At 27.1% G+C, this 19,584-nt stretch overlaps 2 protein-coding genes across 3 annotated transcripts in view; one reads left to right on the top strand and one right to left on the bottom strand.

The window, feature by feature from the left end:
* The first annotated feature begins 247 nt into the window (after window positions 1–247).
* On the top strand, window positions 248–13,189 carry LOC108563108 (elongation of very long chain fatty acids protein 7). 2 transcript variants are annotated; one of them, XM_017921688.1, is made up of 6 exons: window positions 248–298; window positions 9,480–9,553; window positions 11,485–11,759; window positions 12,059–12,221; window positions 12,602–12,738; window positions 12,793–13,189. In XM_017921688.1, the coding sequence occupies exons 2-6, from the start codon at window positions 9,493–9,495 to the stop codon at window positions 12,994–12,996; spliced, it is 840 nt and encodes a 279-aa protein (XP_017777177.1). In that variant the 5' UTR covers window positions 248–298; window positions 9,480–9,492; the 3' UTR covers window positions 12,997–13,189. The 2 variants fall into 2 exon arrangements, with proteins under 2 accessions (XP_017777177.1, XP_017777176.1); XM_017921687.1 differs by lacking the exon at window positions 248–298 and adding an exon at window positions 5,866–5,987.
* Window positions 13,190–17,155: 3,966 nt separating this feature from the next.
* LOC108563113 (elongation of very long chain fatty acids protein AAEL008004-like) overlaps window positions 17,156–19,584 on the bottom strand; it is a 41,507-nt gene continuing 39,078 nt past the window's right edge. Inside the window, exons 5-7 of the mRNA XM_017921693.1 lie at window positions 19,342–19,504; window positions 18,014–18,150; window positions 17,156–17,957 (exon numbers count right to left, since the gene is read on the bottom strand). Coding sequence (XP_017777182.1) covers window positions 17,787–17,957; window positions 18,014–18,150; window positions 19,342–19,504 — 471 coding nt within the window. The 3' untranslated portion in view covers window positions 17,156–17,786. The remainder of the gene's footprint in view (window positions 17,958–18,013; window positions 18,151–19,341; window positions 19,505–19,584) is intronic.

The following is a 19,584-nucleotide window of genomic DNA, read 5'->3' as shown; positions in this document are numbered from 1 at the left end:
GTGTGTTTGAGTAAACGCTGTTAGGTAATGCAGGATGTAAATATTGGAAAATTTATTCCTTAGAGGAAAATAAAGCAAACTTACGTTCGTTCTGGTTTAGAGCACGCAAGAAAATCTGTTGCGAATACAATGGATTGTTGCTTCTTTTTATATATTGCAGTTCATTACAGTCTTTTACATCCAGAGACGCGGATGCTGCCTGCTTCAAATCGTTGACACACTTAATACGAGATGATAATAGCAGTCACATCGATTGACTAGAAAGATAAGTTTTGCATGAATTAAAGCGATTAATAAGGTAAGTTGAAATTACAATCCATTTCTCTATACATTCTTTAATAATAGAAGAAGTTTGTTCTATTTTCATCAATCATTATAAGAATAATTTCAATGATTTTATTAATTTAATGAATAAGAAAAAAATTATGTTTTTTTTGCAAATTTTTCAAATTAATGCATAAATATTAATATTACTTCATAGCACATTGAATTTATTAGTTCTATAATTAAACTTATTAATAGAAATATAAAAATTAACATTAATTAATTTCCCGACTTATGAACTCCCGAACTTACGAACAACATTCAAAAAGCTTGATACAAGGAGATATAGTGATACAAAAATAACTATCCATACAAAAATTGATAATTTCTTTAATAAAATATAATATTTTGTTGAATTTGTTTTTTTTTATTAAATAATTGTGTAATGTAATGTAATTGTGTAAAGTATTTGTAAGTAAATATCTTGTTTATTTTATTTTTTTTTTCAAATTTATGCACTCAGTAATACAGAATTTAACATATATAAAAGTAAAAACCATGATAAAGTGTGGTAAGATAAGTAATAATCAATATTTTCAAATTTTTAAAATTCCCCCGAATTACGAACAAATTTGGAACATCCTTTGGAACAGAACTTGTTTTTGTAGTTGTTAATCGCTAGGATTTTTGTGATTTTTTTATTTCTAGCATTAAAAAATATATTAATACACAAATATTAACAATAATTACAATTATTTGTTCCATTTTTAACAATTTTAATGATTTTATTTAATATTTTTCATTCATTCAATTTGTGCGAGTTTTTCAAATTAATGCATGGAATAAATGATTAAAGTGAACTTTACTAGTAGTAAGAGTATGTAAAAGGTAATATAACGTATTGAGTATAAATGGATGGATTAGGTGATGATTGGAAAGTGATCTTGTATTTTTTTCACCTCGAGTAAAACGGATAAACATGGAGCTTAATATAATCAAGAGTGAAAGTCGGAAACGGGATTATTTTTGCTATTATTGAATCCAAACGTCGAAGAAAATTTATTCTCACTCATCAAATACAGAATTAATAACAAACTTATCATCATTATTAAAACTTATAATTTTCACAAAAATGTGTATTTTTTAAGTGAAAAATAGATTTTAAATTTAAAAATTATTCATAATTTTTTTGTTTGAATGCAAGTAAAAAAAAATATCATATAATTAATACTTAAAGCATTATTAATTAATAAAAATGTGATAATAATTACAAAATCTAACAAATAACTAAAATAAACGTTCGATAATTTTGTTGCAAACAAGTATGTTTTACTTATAAAGTGGAACGGCATATTTCACACTTGAAAAGTTCAAAAAAATATTTATTTCTTATAAATTGCACGCGGAGAAAGTGCAGCAAACAAACATAAATAATAAAAAATGCGATTGTTGGTCGATATATACGTTCTCGTTTTAATTGTGAAGACGTTAATTACGATATAAATAAATAATAATGTTAATAAATTGTGCATTTACCGTTGTACAAATGTGCTCCGCATACATTGAGTAGTTTCCATGAACTGCTTTTAATTATAGTAATGATTAATTAATTATAGTGTTTTATGACTGATTGTATATTCTTACATAGGTTTTACAATTTAGTTTGATACATGAGTATTTGTAGTAATTCATAGTTGATTGGGTTTGTTTATTCATTCATGAAATGTATTAGTTGAAATTAACACGTTGACGATGACATGACCCACCGGTGGGTCATAAATTATGAATAATAGTTTTGTCGCTATGCACGCCACTGATTATGACTTAAATATTCTACATCAATTACCCCAAAGCTGGATGCCGTACGGCTTCAGCACTGTCTTGTATATTAGTAGTTTATTTTCAAGGGATAGTTGTGATCTTCTTCCGATCAGCCAGTACAAATTGATACCCAGTTGCTTCCCTTTAGTTGCGATGTGATTCTTTCACGTGGGTCGGCGATCCAAGAACAAGCCCAAGTATTTGACATTGTCCGTTTTACTGTTCAGTGTGACCGAGGGTCAGGTTCCCTTTCTAAGGGTAAAAGTGACGTGGCCTGGATTTGGTTTCGTTGACTTTGATCCGCCACTTCCTGAGCCACTTCTGATACGAGTCGAGATGACTCTGTATATAATTATTAGTCAATAAAACTTATTTTTAGAAATTTAATTAGAAATTTTTTATAAAGTTATAAAATTTGCATTAATTTCACATTAAAATTCGTAAAAATTATTATCATTAAGTTTGTATATTAGTATATATTAGTTGGTTATATAATTTATTATTTAAAATTAAATTACAAACATTTTGCAATAGAAAATTCACGATTTTCATGATTTTTTTCTAATATAAATATAGGAAAAAATATAGATTAAACATAATTACGTTTAGTACATAAATATGAACAATAATACGAGAATAATTGAATTTCATAAATAAATAAATTTATTTTTTCTTTAATTGTTACAAATGATAACGATACAATAACTGGAAAAATACTGGAAAAAAATCAGTTACAAACCTACATTTTCTTTAAATTTTCATAAATTGTTTAAATTAATTACATAAAATGATTTACAATAATGAAGAAAAACTATTAATTTCCTATTTTTTCATTTTATTTTTGTTTTTATGAAAATAAGAAATGTAAGTTTTTGAGCTTTTTTTTCGATAATCAAAAATATAATGAAATTAATGAAAGAAAATTCAAAAATAACATTGTAACAATTATGTAATTAAAAAAAAACTAAATGAATAATTTGACAGTCTAAAATATTGGGTAAAGTAAAAAGTTCGGAGCTTTTTGTCACATATATCGAGCTTCTTCTTGCGACCAGCCTTATGCAAATAGTTTCTGGCTAATCTTCAGTTCCTGGACAATGGAATAAGTGCTCGCATTCCGGTCTGACTCGACGATTTCCATGATTTTATTTAAAATTGATTAAAATTTGTACAAATTTCTATTTTTATTACATTACTTTTAAATCGAATTGTACACTTGCAATTAATTTGTTTTTAATATTTGGCTGTTTGTATCTTAATTTTACATAAACTAAAGTTATATCTAAAATATGTATTGTGATTTTTTAAATAATTTTTCACTTTATCTCTGGCTATTGCAATAAATACATTGATATTAAATTTGGATGATCAGGCTTTTAAGGGTTGAACAAAAAAGATAAATAAAATTAAATTAACAGAAAACTAGTTTTAAGAGTAATCAATGAAATATTACATGGCATTCGTTTCTTATATACAGTGAGGCTCAATTGAACTGCAACTTTTCAGAACGTTGTATTTTTTTTATTTGAAATTGTATTTGGTTGAACCAAAAGCAAAAAATGTTGGAAAACAATTATATTTTTTGAATGCATTTAAAATTTTCGATATAGCCGCATATAGCGCGAACTATGGAACTATGGCTCAGAGTTGGTCGACAAGCGAGTCGCACGCTGAACGTATGTGAACCTGTGGAATCTTCCTCCATTCACGAAGAAGGGCTTTCTTGAACACATTAACACTCTGGTATTTTTTTACCGAGAAGTCGAGCGGATTTGCATCAGGTCAACGTGCGGTCAAAATAAAGTGTGGAACGTTGTCTCTCAGCCATTGTTGGTTTTCGTGTTATTTGTGTGATGTTGCAGAATCTTCTTGAAACGTCCACTCTTTCTGACTCAAATGGACAACCAACCACGGCTTCAGAGCATCTTCTAAAACTTTTTCGTAGTAGACATTCGCATTAACAGTGACGCCACAGTCCAAAAACACCAACTGAAAGCAATACTTGACTTCTTGTGGCCATTCAATCGAATATAAGTTAATTCGATCATTTTGTTTGTTTTCAAATGTCTCAATTGGGAAATTTTTCTCATCAGACAAGACAATATTTTGCAATTGACTGCGTATCTGCAAGCACAACAGCTCTTTCCCTCTATCGAGTCTAGTTTTTTTTAAACATCGGTGAGATCTTGTCCTCGCGGATTTAATTCAATTTGATCCTTAAGTTCAGAACCACTTCTACCACAGATGTAGTTTTTTTTTCGACCACCAAAATAACATTTTGTAACACTACTAGCTTTGTTATAACGTGTTATGATTCGAGACATGAAAGATTTATTCACATTGAGGTGTTCGAGTGCAATAGACACACATGGTTTTTCGCTCAAATATTGGGCTATCACAATATCACGTTTCAATTCCATCACGGATAATTATGTTTCCAAAAAACAGAGATGTAAATGCTTCTACAAGCTTGTAAACAATAAAATCAGCTATTATTAGGCAAAATACGGACACAGTATTGCCAGCGGTTCGAAAGTTATAGCAGTTTTAAGTTGGTTCCAATTCAATTGGGCCACCCTGTATTTAAAATCTTAAATTTCGTTTGTATTTTCATGTTTCTTTCCTCAAAATTCAAATAATATAAAGAAATTAACGATACGAAAAAAGAAACACATAGAATTGGAGTAATTTAATTGTTAATCTTATTATGATAAAAATAATATTTTTTTGATTTCATACAATTTGTATGAATTTACATTTTTAAATTAAAGAAATAGAATTCAATTAACAAAAACTAGAATAAATGAAAACTATATTCAAATTGTAGTAAAATTGTATTGGTTTAGTAATCTAAATTTTGTTATTTTTCATTATATGAATGTTTTTGATATATGAATAAATTAAGAAAACAAAGCAAACTAAATTTTAGGTTAGGTTAAATTATTATTGTATAAATTGTCTAAGGTTAAGTTAGGTTAGGTTATGATACATTTTATTTAGGTTAGAAGTTTTGATTTAAGAAACATATCTACAGATTTATTATTTTTAATTACACTTTTTTTTAACAAATATTCTCCGTTTTTTGGTATACATATAAAAAAAACAAAGAAAACTAAATTTTAGGTTAGATTATGACACATTTAAATAGGTTAGTTTTTTTTTAGTAAATTTGTTTATAGCAATACAAAATCAAGTATAAATATATATTAATAAGTTTGGATTTTCATGTTTCTTTCCACTAAATTTAAATGAAATTAACGAATTATATATAAAAAGAAACAAATAAAATTTACGTCCGGGCCAACAGAGGAAATACGCACTTTATTTAACTTCAATTAAATATTCATCAAATATAATTTCTCGAGAATAAAACGAACACACGGAGCATCCAATTCCTTCTTTCAATCGCTCGTTATTCTTCACAGACATCGCATCTTTCGGTAAGTGAACTTGCCATTGACACAAAAAACTTCTTTTTTTAATGGATTTTCCCATCGGGTGGTGTTATTCATTGCACATTACATATATAATAATTTATATTTTATTTAATACCGCAAATGTGAAAACGGTTCTCGCGGTGGAAAGAGAACGCAGAATTGCAAAAAAAAAGAAGTGGTAGTAGTAGTAGTAAGGAATGAAGAAAGAAGTGGAGAAGACGAGGAGAGGATGTGCTAAGTGAAAGGGTTAGAGCGAACGCGATTTAGCATTAAGTTTTGAAGTGCATCGGGCACCAGTTTAAGCTTTCCACTGCAGTTGGAAACTTGGCAGTGTTTTTTTGGTCAGATACCACCGACGACCGACTGACTTAGTGACTCCGGTGGTAATGTACGTGCATTGAACCTCCAAGACGAAGTACAAGATTAAGTTCATTCTCACAAAACTATAATTAATCCAATAAAGTGGTAAATATTATATATTTTTCTTAAACATTTTGTATATAATTAAATCAAATATAATTATAAAAAAATCATAAATTAAATAGATTTTTGATACTTTTAAATGAGTTTTTTTTTATAGAAAACTAAATCAAATATTAAATTTTCATTAATTTTCCTTCAAATTAAGATACAATTGGACAGAAAGGTCAATAGACCTTGGAATCAGTTAACTTTTTGATATATTTTCATTATTGTACTAAGTTCATTCTCATAAACTATAATAAATCCAAATAAAAGTGGTAAATATTAATATTTTTCTTAAACATTTTCTATATAATTAAGTCAAATATAGTTATAAAAAAATCATAAATTAAATAGATTTTTGATACTTTCAAATGAGTATTTTATAGAAAACTAAATCAAATATTAAATTTTCATTAATTTTCCTTCAAATTAAGATACAATTGGACAGAAAGGTCAATAGACCTTGGAATCAGTTAACTTTTTGATATATTTTTATTATTGTACTAAGTTCATTCTCATAAACTATAATAAATCCAAATAAAAGTGGTAAATATTAATATTTTTCTTAAACATTTTGTATATAATTAAGTCAAATATAGTTATAAAAAAATCATAAATTAAATAGATTTTTCACACTTTTAAATAAGTATTTTATAGAAAACTAAATTAAATATTAAATTTTCATTAATTTTCCTTCAAATTAAGATACAATTGGACAGAAAGGTCATTGGACCTTGAAACAGTTAACTTTTTGTTATATTTTCATTATTGTACTAAGTTCATTCTTACAAACTATAGTAAATCCAATTAAAAGTGGTAAATATTTAATAAATAACGTATTTTGTATATTCAAGCACTTTCTATTCGATTTTATTTCATTAGAAATTAGTATTTTTTTCTTTATGAACTTAAGTTTACTGCAGTCAGTTGCATGTTGCAAACGTGCACGAATCTTGAAAGCCTTTCGCATTACTTACTACCCATAACTTTCTTTTAATTTATATAATTGTTAATAACAATATTTAAGTTTCGCTCTGCTAATTGTTAATTTACACGGAAAATACATAAAAGAACGCGAAGAAAAATTTCAAAAATAAATAATAACAAATTAAAATTCAAAAACTCTGTAAATTATAAAATTGCTTTTTATTATAGTAAATTTTCATTATTTTTCATTGAAAACCAGATATAATTTAAGTTTTTCTCTTCTAAATATTAATTTATTCGAAAAAATGCACGAAAATATAGACAAGTATTAAAATAATTAACAACAAATTGAAATCATTTATTAATTTAAATAAAACAATATTTTTTTATTCAAAAGAAGATATAATTCGACTTGTTTTTTTTATTTAAATTTATTTAATAGTTAATAACAATGTTTAAGTTTTTATCTACTAAATATTATTTTTTACAAAAAACGAATGAAAATAATATTAATAAATTGAAATAACAATAAAATGAAATCATTCATTAATTTAAATAAATTAGTAAATTTTCATTAATTTTCCTTCAAAAGAAGACATAATTCTCTACTTTTTTTTTAATTTATTTAATTGTTAATAACAATATATAAGTTTATCTCCACTAATCGTTACTTTACTCAGAAAATGCACAAAACCGAAGACAAATAATAAAATAATAATAATCACATTGTATAGTAGACTAAAGTAGTAAATTTTCATTCAGTTTTTCCTTCAAAAGAAGACATAATTCCCTTCTTTTTTAAATGTATTTAATTGTTAATAACAATAATTATGTGTTTCTCTAATAAACGTGAATTTAGTCATAAAATGCACAGACAGACAGACAAAATTAATAAGAATAAATTGGAATCATTTATGAATTCAAATAAACTTTAATTAATTCAGAAATTTCAAAAATCAATTAGCCATATAGTTACATTTTATAGTAGACTAAAATTTTAATTTTAATTCAGTTTTTCAATCAAAAGAAGACATAATTCCCTATTTTTTAAATTTATTTAATTGTTAATAACAGTACATAAGATATTATCTACTAAATATTAATTTACAAGTTGAAATCATTTATTCATTCTAATAAACTTCAATAAATTCCTAAATTTAAAAAATCTGTGCAATAATAGACTAAAATAGTAAATTTCTATTAATTTTCCTTCAAAATTTAATTTTTAACAACAATATATAAGTTTTTCTCTACTAAACGTTAAATTACTCAGAAAAAGAACAAATAAAAAAAATAATAAGAACAAGTTTAAATTATCGATTAATTCAAATAAACTTCAAATAATTCATAAGCAATAAAATCACATTGTATAATAGTCTAAAATATTAAAACTGCAATATTTTATCTTACTATTTTCTATATGTATTTAATTGTTAATGACAATATTTTTTTTTTCTCTACTAAATTTTAACTTACTATAAAATATATGAAATTGAAGACAAATAAAAAAAAACAATTATTGAAAAATTTAATAATAAACACATTAATGAAATAAATCATTTACACTTTTTAAATGAATTAGTTTTCTTAAAATTTCATTAATTTTGCTTCAAATTAAGATAAAATAAGGCATAAAACCTATCAAATCATTAACTTTTTAGAGATGTTGACTTTTTGTTTAAGCTTTTATTTTGAATTTTTATTGTTGCAACAAATATTATATATTAACATAAAATTTAATGTGCAGACATTAAAATCAATAAATATTTGAAATAATGTTTAAATACTTCATAATTAAAGATAAATTAGAATAAATTAATATTTTATAGTAAACTATATAAAATAGTCTTTTTTTTTCATTCAAAAGAAGATGAAATTTTCTCTCTTTTAATTTATATAATTGTTAATTATAACATTTAAGTTTCTCTTTGCTAATAGTTAATTTACAAAACTAAATAACCGAAGACATTAAAATGCTGTGATTATATTTAATATATTAGTTTTTTATATAAATGTATAAATAATAAATTAATATTTTAGTAAAATAGTTAATATTTTAGTAAATTTTCATTCATTTTCCATCAAAATAATACAATTTTGAACAAATTCTGTTCATTCATTAATTAAATTATGATTAAACTATGCAAATGATGATTTTAATATATTCATTTTTATGTACTGGAAATTGCAATGATGAGTGACAAAAGTAATATAAAAAAAATCTTGCTTGCATAAAAATTGTAACACAGAAGTTCGAATCAGCGAAACATCGCGCGCGAGGACGAAGGTTCAATAAACTCGAAACTCAGGGAAATCATGATGATCGGACGAAAATCGTTTCGAGTTGCTTCGCTTTCAACCGATTCTTTCAGTCTTCTCATACTCACATTATTTTTTTTTCTTTTCATTTATTTTCTCTCCAAGAGCGAACTTGTTGCAATATTGAAATTGTTGAGCAAACAGCTCAATTGTCGTTTGCGCAAACATCAGCATCCGTTTGAGCCAATCCCTAATTTAGTTTTGTTAAACATGAAGAAAATAAGATTTTTTTTGTTTTGTTTTCAGAGAATCTGCAGAGATGACGTCGTTAATGCATTTGGTCGTGGAAAACTACAACGAGCTGCTAGAATCCAAAAAGGGTAAATATTGAATAAAAGAAACAAAATTTCGCTGTCGCAAGAGGAAGTTATCATTACTCGACATGACATGCAACCATTAATGTGTGCATCGTTTTCTTACGAAGTGAAACTATTTTTTTTTAATAAACTTAAATTTATTTGTTCAAAACAAAACTTACATTCTAAAATTTATGCAGAGTAATTTAAATAAATTTTTGTGGATTATTTCTTCTATAATGCAAAGAATAACACATTGTCGTGTCCCGGGATTAAGAAATCCTTGGACACCGTGGATTATCTCGTAGTTATGTCGTTGCGGAGTCTTAGAGGGGTTTATGAATATTAAATGCAATATTCTTAATTAACTTTATTGTATACATCGGAGTTTTATTGAGAAGTCAACTATACAATAGTTGATCTCATGGATTATTACTAAAAGTTACTTTCTCCTCTTAAGTTAGTAGTTATGAAATAAGTGCTTTTCCTTGGACTCTCCAAGTAAGACCATGTTCTTTGTTGGACCCTCTTACTAAGACTTCCTCTCATTTCGGTCTCCTGACTAAGACTTCCTCTCTGTGGAAAGTGGTAGACCTAACAAATATACATATTAGTTATACAATAGATGATAATAAATTGGTCGGCCACGAAAATGTATTAATTAAAAGAAAACTATAAAATCCTTAATTTAATTACTTTTACAAACGCTGATTGTACAAAAAAAGAAGGTTAAAAGTTGATTCTTTACTCAATAATGCAATGATCTGAATTCATACAGAATCAAACAGATTAATTGAAACAAGATTAAAAGTTTATGAAAATCTTTTTACTTATCGTTGCTTTTAAAAATTAGAACTAAATATTACAAACTAATACTTAATATGACCTCAAACAAAGAGTTTACTCCGATTCAATATGGTAGAAATTGTAACCAAATACAAAGAAAGAAAAAATACAAATACAAATACAAGAAAGAAAAAATGTTGCAATTAATTTGTTTGATACTGTAGTTTTATATTAACTAAAAGGTAAATTTAAAATCTCTAATTTACTTAATTTTTTTCACAAATTTTTAACTAAAATTAAATTTATTTGCACAAAAAAAATATTCAACTTTTAAAGCAGTCAAATTTTAGTAAAATATGAAACTTTTTGTTTATTAAAAGTAGTAAGTTTTGTACATTAATACACCTAAAATTTTAACTTCTGAGTAAACGAATTTAAATAAATTATATTACTTTTGATTATCAAAGAAGGAAGATTGTTTACTTAATAATTGGAATATGTTAATTCATATTTACTAAAAGGAAAATTGAAATATTTATACTTTACTTTCAGTTTTCAACAAATTTTAAAATTAAGTTTTATTTCTGCAAAAAAACAAGATATTAAACTTTTAACGTCGACAAATTTAAGTAAATTATATAACTTTTTATTATTAGTAAAATATATGTGATTAGTTAGTACTTTGTACAATTAAGTATAATGCAGTTAAAGGTAAACTTTGTACAAAGAAATATAACATTCTACGCAGACGAATTTATGATAATTATCTAACTTTTTTTTATTGTTTACTTTGCAATGCAAAAAGTAATGCATCCGTGGATATTGACAAGAGGAAAACTAGAAAATCCTCGCTTATTTGCATGTAAATTGAATTTTAAACCGTACGCTAAATGATCGTAAATTACAATTGAAATAAAACAAATTTAATTGCATGTACAAATGCACTTTATTTTGTACCACATAAAACAAATACGAGTTTAATAGTTTCAACATCCTTTATAGTAGACGTAGTATAATAAATGAGAAAATTTGTTTAGTAAAAAAGAGAAAAATCAATCAATTGCTATACATTTTAGTAATATAATGTAAGATTATTATCATAAATATTTGAATAGATATTTCAAAAATTGTATTTTTACTTATGTATTTTTTTTTTACTTTTTTTGTAGATCCAATTGTGGATTCGTGGCCGTTGATGGGAAGTCCTGTTCCTGTGCTGATTCTGCTCGGAGCTTACTTGTATTTCGTGCTGAAATTGGGGCCGGAATGGATGGCAAACAGGCAGGCCTTCGAGCTCAAGCACGTCCTCATCGGCTACAATTTATACCAGATGCTCTTCAGCTTGTGGCTTTGCTGTAAAGCGTTCGGTGTCAAAGATGGACTTGAATATATCTTTACAACGAGCTGCTCCGACCCGCACGCCTACAACCCACTCAGGAATATGGTAAGGTTCAAGCTTTATCTCTATCTTTCCCTTCTTCATTATTTATCCACCGACCAACGCAGATGCAGCATCCTTCGTGATAATACATAGCTCACTCATAACATAAGCAATTAATCACACAAAAAAAGATATTTCCTCTCATTTTTCCATTAAATTATGAAATTTATTGAGTTATTTGCTTTGATTGGGGTAAATCTGAACTGCAGATGCAACAAGATCCAATTTCTTGAAGAGAAGATCCAATTTGTACGAGAATGTGTTTTGCGAATTGAGTTTCGATTTCTTTCCTGTGTTTGTAGGTCACAGATGCAGCCTGGTGGTATTTCCTGTCCAAGCTAGTCGAATTATTGGACACGGTCTTCTTTATTTTGAGGAAAAAGCAATCTCAAGTCACTTTCCTCCACGTCTACCATCATTCCATCATGATGATTTTCTCATGGGCATATCTCAAATTTTTACCAGGTAATTAACATCACAAATTTTACAACTATTAAAATACAAAAACTTTTCGACTTACGACAGTTTGTAAATCTAATTTCATATAAGACAATAAAATTGTAATGCTTGATGGACGGACGGCGGATATATCCGCCATACACAATTGAAAAATCTCTCTCACGAAGGGTTAATAAATCAAATTTCATGCAAAAAATAAAATTATAATGGTTATTAGACTAACGGCGGATATATCCGCCATAGCCTTTATACAATTAAAAGATAAATCTTTCGCAAAAATTATACTTTGTTTTCATTTTTAACATGAATTTAATGTCGTAAATCGAAAATGTTGAGTATTTAATTTGAAGTTTACAGTTTAAAACTTTAACAATTCTCAATTTTAGGTGAACAAGGTGTTTTAATTGGATTCCTAAACTCTTGCGTGCACGTTATCATGTACTTCTACTATCTGATAGCAGCGATGGGTCCGAGATACCAGAAATACTTGTGGTGGAAGAAGTACATGACTTGGATCCAATTGGTAAGAATTACTTTCAAACATCAATTCGTTCCATAATTCATTTTATTCGTTCAGGGACAATTCTGCATTATGCTCGCATATCTCACATTGATCATCGTCATGGATTGCCAACTACCGAAAGCCCTGACATTCTTCTTCGTCGCAAACGTGGTCATCTTCCTCTACCTCTTCGGAAACTTCTACAGAAAAGCCTACACGAAACCGGGCGTCGGATCCAACCGCAGAAACGAATTCCTCTCGGTCTGTAAACTAAACTGAAGATAATATAGCATAACGAAATTTACCCAAATCCGATCAAAAAAAAATAGAAAAAACGAAAATTTCTCACAAAAAAAATACACTGTTAAAGTTAACAGTAAAGCCATTTGCTTGATTAGGGTCGGAGCATCACCAATTTTTTTATATAACGCGAACAGAACTATATAATAGATTTTTTTATTACAAATAATGTAAATACTTAAAACTTAAGTCTATTTAAATTAAATTGTAATAATTTACATCAGAATTTAACCCAAAATTTCCAATAACTTTGATTCCATAAAATTAACATTGATGTTAAAAAAGAGAAAACAAAGATGGAAACATAGGGTTAAATACTAGTATTCTCTTATATTACCAATTACGTCTTATATTTATTAACATTTATTTAATTAGTTTTTAATTACTCAGGCGATAAGTAGATAATTTGTTTTTTTGTTTATTAGTAACGTTGTTGTTGTTTTTTGTTTTGTTTTCTGTAAGTGGTTGTTGTTACTGATTTTGTTTGTCCCAATATTATTTTTATTTGTGGTAAAAAGTTATCTTTCATAGCTTAAAATAAAATATCAACAAATTAAATCTCTTAAGATATTAAACATTTAAAATTTAAATATTTTACTGATTTAATCCTTTTTCTTCTTATTGTATAATCTTCCATGATATAAGGATTTAGCCGGAAACGTAACTTAGTATTGCAATATATGCAACTTATCTAACGTAAGTAAATTAAGTTGCCTACATTTTAAAACAGTTATTATGTAATATTTTATTTAATATAATATTGTTATATGCACATTATTATATTACAAATATTAATATTATTGATTTCCTATTAATATGTTTACTTTTGGGAACATCGAGGGGATGGAAGGGATCATGTGTTTGACAGTGAATTGAATAGGGTTGCACGTGCCAAATGTGCCCTTTCCAATTGTAATCAAAATTGCGACAATAAACAATAATTGAACCATGCAATTATGTGAAAGAAGATAATCTTTACTTTCGACAACTGAAGTCAAATGGATTTAATCTATGAAGGTACATCCACCCTTTAAATTCCCTTGAATCACACACATTAACTGTCTTATAAGCTACAGTCCTGTCAAATTCAATTGTTTAATCATTGCTATAAATAATATTATATAAGTTAATTAGAAGTTAAAAAAAAACATGGTTTGCTTTGATAATTATTTTCTTCTGGAAATATTATATTTTTTAAATTGTTTTTTATCAAAAGCAATTAATCATTCAATCATTAAATTAATGGTTAAGAATTTTGTACAAAATTTAGCAGTAATTTGCGCAAATCATTTGAATTTTTTTTAATTAGTAATAAATTTTGATTTTCTTTAAGTTATTTTAATTAACAAATGCTATTACAACTTACATATAAAATATTAAACAGTCAATAGTTTAATCATTTCGTTAAGTTAAATGAATGTTAAATAACATTTAGTAGAAGTTTGCACTAAAAATTTGAAGCTATTATTTTTTGATTGGAAATAAATTTTGATTATTTTAAAGTTATTTAAAAATGTTATTATTAAATATGAAATATCTTCAAATCTATAGATAATATGGAATTAACAATAAGTTATTAGTAATATTATATTTTTATTTAAATATTTGTTTGTTGCCTAAATTTGTTTTTCTAAATTCGATGTAATCAAATCATTATTTCAATAATTTCTTTTATAAACTACACGAGAATACACAGCAAAATTATTGCAAATAAATTAGTTTACAAAGTAGTTTTAAATCTTGATATTTTCGATTTAATGAAGTAGACATGCGGCGCTGGTATCGATCCAACCCTGCTGACATTCCACTTCTTCTCTTTTTTTTTGTAGGGCATATGTTTAAGGTCCTTGCTCTGGCAGTGGAGCAATGAATTTCACGACGCGAAAAATCTAAGTTAAAAAAAAAACTGTTTGTAAATCTCATATATTTTCTAGGATCTTTTACAATTAAGTAGACTAGTCCATTCACTTTTGTTTATCTAGTTAAAGACATTCACTTAGCTTTGACGAGCAATTGTTTTTATATTAAGAATTGTGAATGTACAATTGAAAGAAAGGAAACAAATAGAAAAGGATTACATCAAATATTCGATATATATTTTTGTTTTGTTTTAAATAATTATAAATTACAAAATAAAAAATAATATGAGTACATGGTAAAATATTGAGCAATACATTATTTTTTTAAAAATAACAATATATAAAGTATAATATTCGATTAATAAGTTGTCTTAATGTTTACAAGTAACAATTATCTTTATGACTAGGTTTTATACTAAATGCACAGAACATAAATGCTTATGATAACAATTATTAAATGATTTACGTAAAATTTGATGAGTATAGGATATCTCTTTATTTACACTATTATTCACTACAACCCAATTTCATGTACTATACTCAATTTGATATGCTTCTATCGATTTACTAAACTGTACTCCAACGTTTCTCAACCCTATTTGTGGAAATACTGCGACTCAAACGTTAACAATTTTAGTAGTTTGACGTAAGGTGACAGTTGACAGCTGTCAAAAATTAACCCATACATTGAGAAACTTTGTTATACTGTAGTTCGCTAAAATAACGTTATGATAACAATCCATAAATGATTTACTTAAAATTTGATGAATATTGTTTTTTTTTTACATTATTAATTACTAAAATCCAATTTCATATACTATATTCAATTTGATATGTTTTTTTTCAATTTGCTACACTATATTGAAGCGTTTCCCAAACTTTTTTTTGTAGTTGTACTGAGAACAAATTGTTTATAATTTTATCAGTTTGACGTAAGATGACAGTTGACAGCTGTCAAAAATTAACCCATAGATTGAGAGATTTTGTTATACTGAATTTGATGATAACAATCATTAAATGATTTACGTAAAATTTAATGAGTATAGGTTTTTTAGACAATTAATTACTACAATCCAATTTCATATACTATATTCAATTTGATATATTTTTTTTTAATTTCCTACAGTATATTGTAGCGTTTGTCAAACGTTTTTTTGTAGTTGTATTGAGACCCAATTATTTACAATTTTATCAGTTTGACGTAAGGTGACAGTTGACAGCTGTCAAAAATTAACCCATAGATTGAGAGACTTTGTCATACTGAATTTGTTTGCTGCAGTTCGCTAAAATATCGTTATGATAACAATCATTAAATGATTTACGTAAAATTTGATGAATATAGGTTTTTTTACACAATTAATTACTACAATCCAATTCTATATACTATATTCAATTTGATGTTTTTTTTTTATTTTCCTACAGTATATTGTAACGTTTGTCAAACTTTTTTTTGTAGTTGTACTGAGAGACCCAATTGTTTACAATTTTATCAGTTTGACGTAAGGTGACAGTTGACAGCTGTCAAAAATTAATCCATGAATTGAGAGACTTTGTTATACTTAATTTGTTTGCTGCAGTTCGCTAAAATATCGTTATGATAACAATCATAAAATGATTTACGTAAAATTTTATGAGTATAGGTTTTTTTTACACAATTAATTACTACAATCCAATTTCATATACTATATTCACTTTGATATGTTTTTTTTCAATTTACTAGAGTATATTGTAGCGCTTGTCAAACTTTTTTTGTAGTTGTACTGAGACCCAATTGTTTACAATTTCATCAGTTTGACGTAAGGTGACAGTTGACAGCTGTCAAAAATTAACCCATACATTGAGAGATTTTGTTATACTGAATTTTTTGCTGCAGTTCTCTAAAATATCGTTATGATAACAATCATTAAATGACTTACGTAAAATTTGATGAGTATTGTTTTTTTTTACACTATTAATTACTACAATCCAATTTCATATACTATATCATATTTGATATGTTTTTTTTTTCAATTTGCTACAGTATATTGTAGCGTTTCTCAAACTTTTTTTTGTAGTTGTACTGAGACCCAATTGTTTACAATTTTATCAGTTTGACGTAAGGTGACAGTTGACAGCTGTCAAAAATTAACCAATAGATTGAGAAACTTTGTTATACTGCAAAATATAATGATTATTGTTTTTTTTACACTATTAATTACTACAATCCAATTTCATATATTTTTTTCAATTTGTTACACTGAGAACAAATTGTTTATAATTTTATCAGTTTGACGTAAGGTGACAGTTGACAGCTGTCAAAAATTAACCTATAGATTAGAAACTTTGTCATACTGAATTTGTTTGTTGCAGTTCGCTAAAATATCGTTATTATAACAATCATTACATGATTTACGTAAAATTTGATGAGTATTGTTTTTTTACACTATTAATTACTACAATCCAATCCAATCAGTTTGACGTAAGGTGACAGTTGACAGCTGTCAAAAATTAATCCATAGATTGAGAAACTCTGCTATACTCAATTTGTTTGCTGCAGTTTGCTAAAATAACGTCAGTCTTTCGAGCTGTTTCTCTTTCATTCTTTTAGTATTTTAATGGTATTTTAACAATCTGCGAGTTGTTCAATATGTGTATAAGAGATACAAAGAAAACGCACGTCTGTATCAAATCTTCTTTGGATATTGCTGATTATTTTAAATAAATGAACGTATCGCGCGTTTTCATCTCCTATCCACTCCTATATTTCAAATTTTTACAATTTGCATTGAGGTAATTAAACGACAACTGTTTGTGTATGTGTAAATATATATATATATAGATATAAAAAGTCTTTTGCGATTGATTAACGTAATTTGGCTTAAACCTGATTTCCTCTCTCCAATTATTATGTGTGTGTTCACCGAAAGAAACCTAATCTTTCTTGATGGCTTTGTTCCTGTTGTAGGTTTGGTAGTAGAAATGCGAGAAGAGGCCGAAGAAGATTGCGGAGTGCAGGAGGAGAAGGGCGCCCAGGAACATCGGATATCCGCAGTCCACGAATAGGATCTGGGCCGAATGTATGAACACGAAGAAGAATTGGGTCTGAAATTATGAAAATTGTTGTAAGTATTTGCTGATAATTTCTCTTTGAAGCTTACCAATTGGATAGTGGTCAAATGTTTCTTCCACCAAAGGTACTTCTGGTAATCCGGACCCATCGCCGATACCATGTAATAGAAGTACATGATCACATGCACCAGGTTGTTGATCAGATTGGAGAACGTGCCATGACCGCCTATATACAGAAAAATTTATATCAGAAGAGAAAAACACATCTTTACATAGTTTCAAAATCCCGCATGAAGAATGCGCGCCACTCTTTGCTCGTTCCGTTGCACTTTCTAACCAGTTTCTCGATTCCAGTTTTTTTTTCCTACTTCAAATGGCAAATGCATTTTAGCGTTGGGCAACAACGATTGCAGCCGCGCAGCGCATAGTCGACGTTTCTGATTAATTGGACGGTGAAAAATTGTAAAATGCAACAATTAAGATATAGCACGTTTTACGATCGGAACGAATGTTTTTTTTTTCTCTTGTGCTATAGTCAATTTTTCGCTCGTTCTCTTCTTGAGAAACAAGTTTCTTTTCTCTTCTGTTCTTTGCAACTCTTTACTTTACAGATTTTTAATTAGAGTTTGGTCTGCATTCAAACAGGTTTATTATTAAATGTCTTTTGGGTTGCATAAAACAACACTTTGCAAACTATTCTAATTAAGAATATTTCTTAACCGTTTTATATACAACGACTTGTCCCATGCCTCTAAAGTTTATTTTTAGAATGTTCAATTAATTACGCGGTAAAAATGATAACTAGTAAAGTTTTAAATCTATAAAATTGTAAAGAAACATAATAATTTTGACGGTAAGTTTTTCGATCAAAATTTTTGAAGTTATATAAAAAAATTGTTCGAGTAAAACTTTTATACACAAATGATACAATAAATTCTTCAGATGAATTGAATTGGATAATAATGATATAAATCCATTTAATGCAAATCATGGGATCAACGCTTTGGTTTTGAAAAAAAATAGTCAAATTGAATACTTCTTTATGATCTCCAACAAGTACTGAATAATGACTTTTCAGAATGATAATATAAGGAACAAATAGAAAAGTAGTCTTTAATATTTTTTCAATTATTTACAGATGAAACAGATCAATGCTCTTTTACTTCTCATTATTTGATGATGATTTAAATTACTACAAAATTTTACTGTAATATTTTCAAAATTATTATTTCAGTTCAGTTCAATTCAATATTCAGTAATATTGGTAGAAAATTAAAGCAATTTCATAATTGAGTTCAGAATGCGTAAGTTCTCTCAGCTCATTTTCATTAGCTTATGGAGAAGTAAAACAAAATCAATGAATTCTGTATAAAATTTTCAGCGTTTTCTTTTATAAGATTAAATTTTGTAAACTTACCGGCTACGAATTTAACCAAGACCCAAGTCTCCAACGGGGTCAGACTGTGATGGTAGAGATGGAGGAGGGTGATTTGGCTGTCTTTCTTTCGCATCACGAAGAAAACTGTGTCGGCGAATTCGGAGAGTTTCGAAATGTAGTACCACCAGCAGAGCGTGGCCATCTGCAGATTGAAGAAGGAAAAATTTCAAGAGAGTGAGACATGAAAGAATTTGCGCATTTGTTTGGCCTCTCTTCTGTGTG

Source organism: Nicrophorus vespilloides, unplaced genomic scaffold (assembly GCF_001412225.1).
Source record: "Nicrophorus vespilloides isolate i.1.1-1 unplaced genomic scaffold, Nicve_v1.0, whole genome shotgun sequence".
NCBI lineage: Eukaryota > Metazoa > Arthropoda > Insecta > Coleoptera > Silphidae > Nicrophorus > Nicrophorus vespilloides.
Note: the sequence above shows the minus strand (reverse complement) of the source record. Positions and strands in the feature narration are given on the sequence as shown.